The 3,270-nt window shown below is 42.2% G+C and overlaps 1 protein-coding gene across 1 annotated transcript; it reads left to right on the top strand.

The window, feature by feature from the left end:
* The first annotated feature begins 279 nt into the window (after positions 1 to 279).
* Positions 280 to 1,869, top strand: LOC121749381 (protein SCAR-like). The gene has a single exon (XM_042143952.1). The coding sequence runs from the start codon at positions 280 to 282 to the stop codon at positions 1,867 to 1,869; it is 1,590 nt and encodes a 529-aa protein (XP_041999886.1).
* The last annotated feature ends 1,401 nt before the right edge of the window (positions 1,870 to 3,270 follow it).

Raw genomic sequence — 3,270 nt, 5'->3', positions numbered from 1 at the left:
TTTTTGATAGGTTAATACTGAATTAACCTGTTATAGTATAATCTTTCAATTTACTTATTAACAATCCAAGATAATGAACGCAACATACATACATTTAAAAAACCGACACATTAATTCTATTAAATAAAATGAAACATTTTATAATGTGACAGACATCAATCTAGTTAAATAAGAAACCTATTAGTATGCATTATTAATATCCAATAAGTCTCCCATTCCCTACCAAAGCAAACCAAGCTTTTATAAACACTGAAAAGCAACCCTTCAACCACAACTCCAATGGAACCCAACGCCGACTCCTTCTGGTTTCAGCCCCGCCGCCGCCGCCCCCTCCTTAATCCGGTGGCTCTCATCTTAACCATTCCAATTATAGCCCTACTCATTCTCTTTTTTGTGATACCTCCATTCATCTCACACACCAATCAAATCCTGAGGCCTAATTCGGTTAAAAAGAGCTGGGATTCGCTCAACATCTTGCTTGTTCTGTTCGCCGTCCTCTGCGGAATCTTCGCCCGACGCAACGATGACGATCGCCGAATTGCGCCAGCGGCTAGTGTTTCCGATCATAGGCCTAGCCAGTCTGTTCCGGCGTGGATCGATTTTCCAGATCGGAGAGAGTACAACAGTATCGGTAATGCCAACTTCGGCGGCGGTAGGTTGCGGCGGAGCAGCAGCTCTTATCCTGATCTGCGGCAGGAGTCGGTTTGGGAGATTGAAGGTGCTAACAGGAACAGGTTCATGGATGATTTTGAATTTAATTTCTACAGCTCTCCTCCACCTCCTCGTGTAGAAAACTATGAGCTCCGGCAGAAGAGACACGAGGTTGAGGCTGAGGCGGTTAGGGAAATTCACGTGGATAAATTTGAGGTTGCAGCACCTCCTGAACACGTGACTCCTCCGCCTCCGCCCCCGCCCACTTTGAAGCGGAGGAGATCTCTCCATAGTGTGCCACGTGTGAAAATCGTCGACACGCGCAAATATGAAGTGGAAGATAGGAGCCAGCAGGGACGGCCGGAAGCTGAGTATCCTCCGGAACCGGAAGTAAGCGTGCAGATCAGCCGGAAAAAGAGCGGTACGAAGGAATTGGCGACGGCGATAGCTTCGTTGTACAGAGGTCAGAGGAAGAGAAAGAAGAGAACCAAAAGTAGATATATACACGAGATTGCCGCTGAGAATTCCTCTCCACAATCTGCTCCTCCACCTCCACCTCCACCTCCACCTCCGCCGCCACCTCCATCAAAAGTGTTGCAAAATCTGTTCAAAAAGAGCGGAAAAAGCAAGCGAGTGCATTCAATTGCGACGCCTCCACCGCCTCCGCCGCCTCCGCCGAACTCGATTTTCAACAATATATTCAAAAGCAGGCGGTACACACACCCATCCGCCGCTCCAGCACCGCCCCCTCCGCCCCCGCCGCCGCCTGCGTCAATTCTCAACACATTATTCAAAAGCGGAAGCTTCAGCCGGCGCCACAAAAATGTAAAAGCCACCCTGCCGCCGGCACCTCCACCGCCGCGGCCCAGCAGTAGAAAGCCTCCGAAGCCCAGGATATCAGCAGCGGAACATCAGTACGAGAGCGCGACGATGGCTCCAGCATCGCCGCTGATCCCAGTGGCGCCGCCGCCGCCGCCGCCGTTCAGAATGGCGGAAATGAGATTCGTGGTGCGAGGCGACTTCGCGAGAATCCGAAGCACACATAGCTCCGAGTGCAGCTCGCCGGAGCGAGATGACGTGTCAGTTAAATCGGAGGGTGGAGATTCTCCGGTGGTGGGATGGCCCAGCCCGGATGTGAATGCCAAGGCGGATTCCTTCATTGCTCGGCTACGAGATGAGTGGAGGCTCGAGAAGATTAATTCAGTCCGCAACTCCTGACCTCACCCACTTTTACTATGCCAGCTTGCCTTTTTTTTGTTTTGGGGTCTTTATCCACAGGAAAAAAAAAACAACACTTGATTTACATACATATATAACGATTGAATTGGATTGGTAGATTTAAATTTACAGTTGCTCCATTTTGGGTTTTTTTTTGGTATCAAATTGGAGAATGTGAAATTGTGGTCTGCTTGCTATACAAAGTGAGGTTTGTAATCTATCTATTCACCTTTAACTGCTCATGCGGTATAGTTAAAAGTTTGATTTTGGATTGTTCACGACAAATTATTGTGCATGCCTGCCACTAATTCATTTCCTTTTTAATTCACTTTGATTAATTTCTCCTCTCTTAGGCATTCAGAATCCTATGTCTATGTCTATCTCTATTTCATTCCTGGGATATGGCATATTCATCTTCTCTTCTGTTGGATCCTCCACACTTTTCTCCAAATTTTGATTCATTCCTATTCTCTAGCTAGCATTATAAGAGCGTCTCCGAGGGAAAGGAAATAGTAAATTGAGAGGTAAAGCGAAATAACTATCATATTAACCTGTTATTTATAAAATTTCATGTTCCAATGGAAATGGTATTTGAGAAGGTATTATACCTTCTTTTATTTTGAAAAAGTATCTTTATCTCTTCTTGATAGAAAAGGTAAAAAAATAGTTATTTTTGTTTGCCCTTTTTATTTACCTTCTTTCCTTGGAGTCCATTACTTTTTTTAAAAAGGTATAATAATATTTTTGAAAAGTTAAATAAAAAATATACCTTTCTCTTGGAGATAGTATGTTTCAAAACTAAAAAAATTGGTGGCAGAGCTATGGTGAGCCTAATCCACTATAGGCCATTGCCTTTCAAAATTTATAAGTATTGTTTTTACTTTTTACCTTTATACACTGTTTAAAAAAACTCAACTTTAGCTTTTATCTTTTTATTTTTATTTTTATTCTTATTCTTATTCATCTCTGTTTTTATTTCTAAAAACAAATTAATATTTTGAGTGCATCAGTACATATTCCCAGTTTGGAAATTTATTAGGATAGGTATGAAATTAAAGTTGTAAATCACTCCGTCTCTATTTTTATAGCAATAGAGCTTCTCCAACTCCACAAGTTGCACATATAAAAACCAATGACCCTCCAGAGAAATTAAGTGAGCACGAATATTATTTTAATGAAGTTTATAATCATGTAATTACTAATATTATTATTATATAGTCCCTGTATATGTTTGATAGTACAGCATTTAATTTGGTTGATTTGTTATTATTAATTTATTGCGTGCAGCTTAAATGCAGGAGAAAAAGGAGCTTAAAATATGATAGGTAGACAGAGAGGCTTAACAAGGAAACAACAAGAACTACATCGTGAGGTGGATTTTAAAACCACCAAAAATAGCTC

Source organism: Salvia splendens, chromosome 9 (assembly GCF_004379255.2).
Source record: "Salvia splendens isolate huo1 chromosome 9, SspV2, whole genome shotgun sequence".
Lineage (NCBI taxonomy): Eukaryota > Viridiplantae > Streptophyta > Magnoliopsida > Lamiales > Lamiaceae > Salvia > Salvia splendens.
This window is presented reverse-complemented; position numbering and strand designations above follow the sequence as displayed.

Coding starts and splice junctions, on each gene's coding strand:
- LOC121749381 (XM_042143952.1), top strand. CDS start 280: ATGGAACCCAACGCCGACTCCTTCTGGTTTCAGCCCCGCCGCCGCCGC.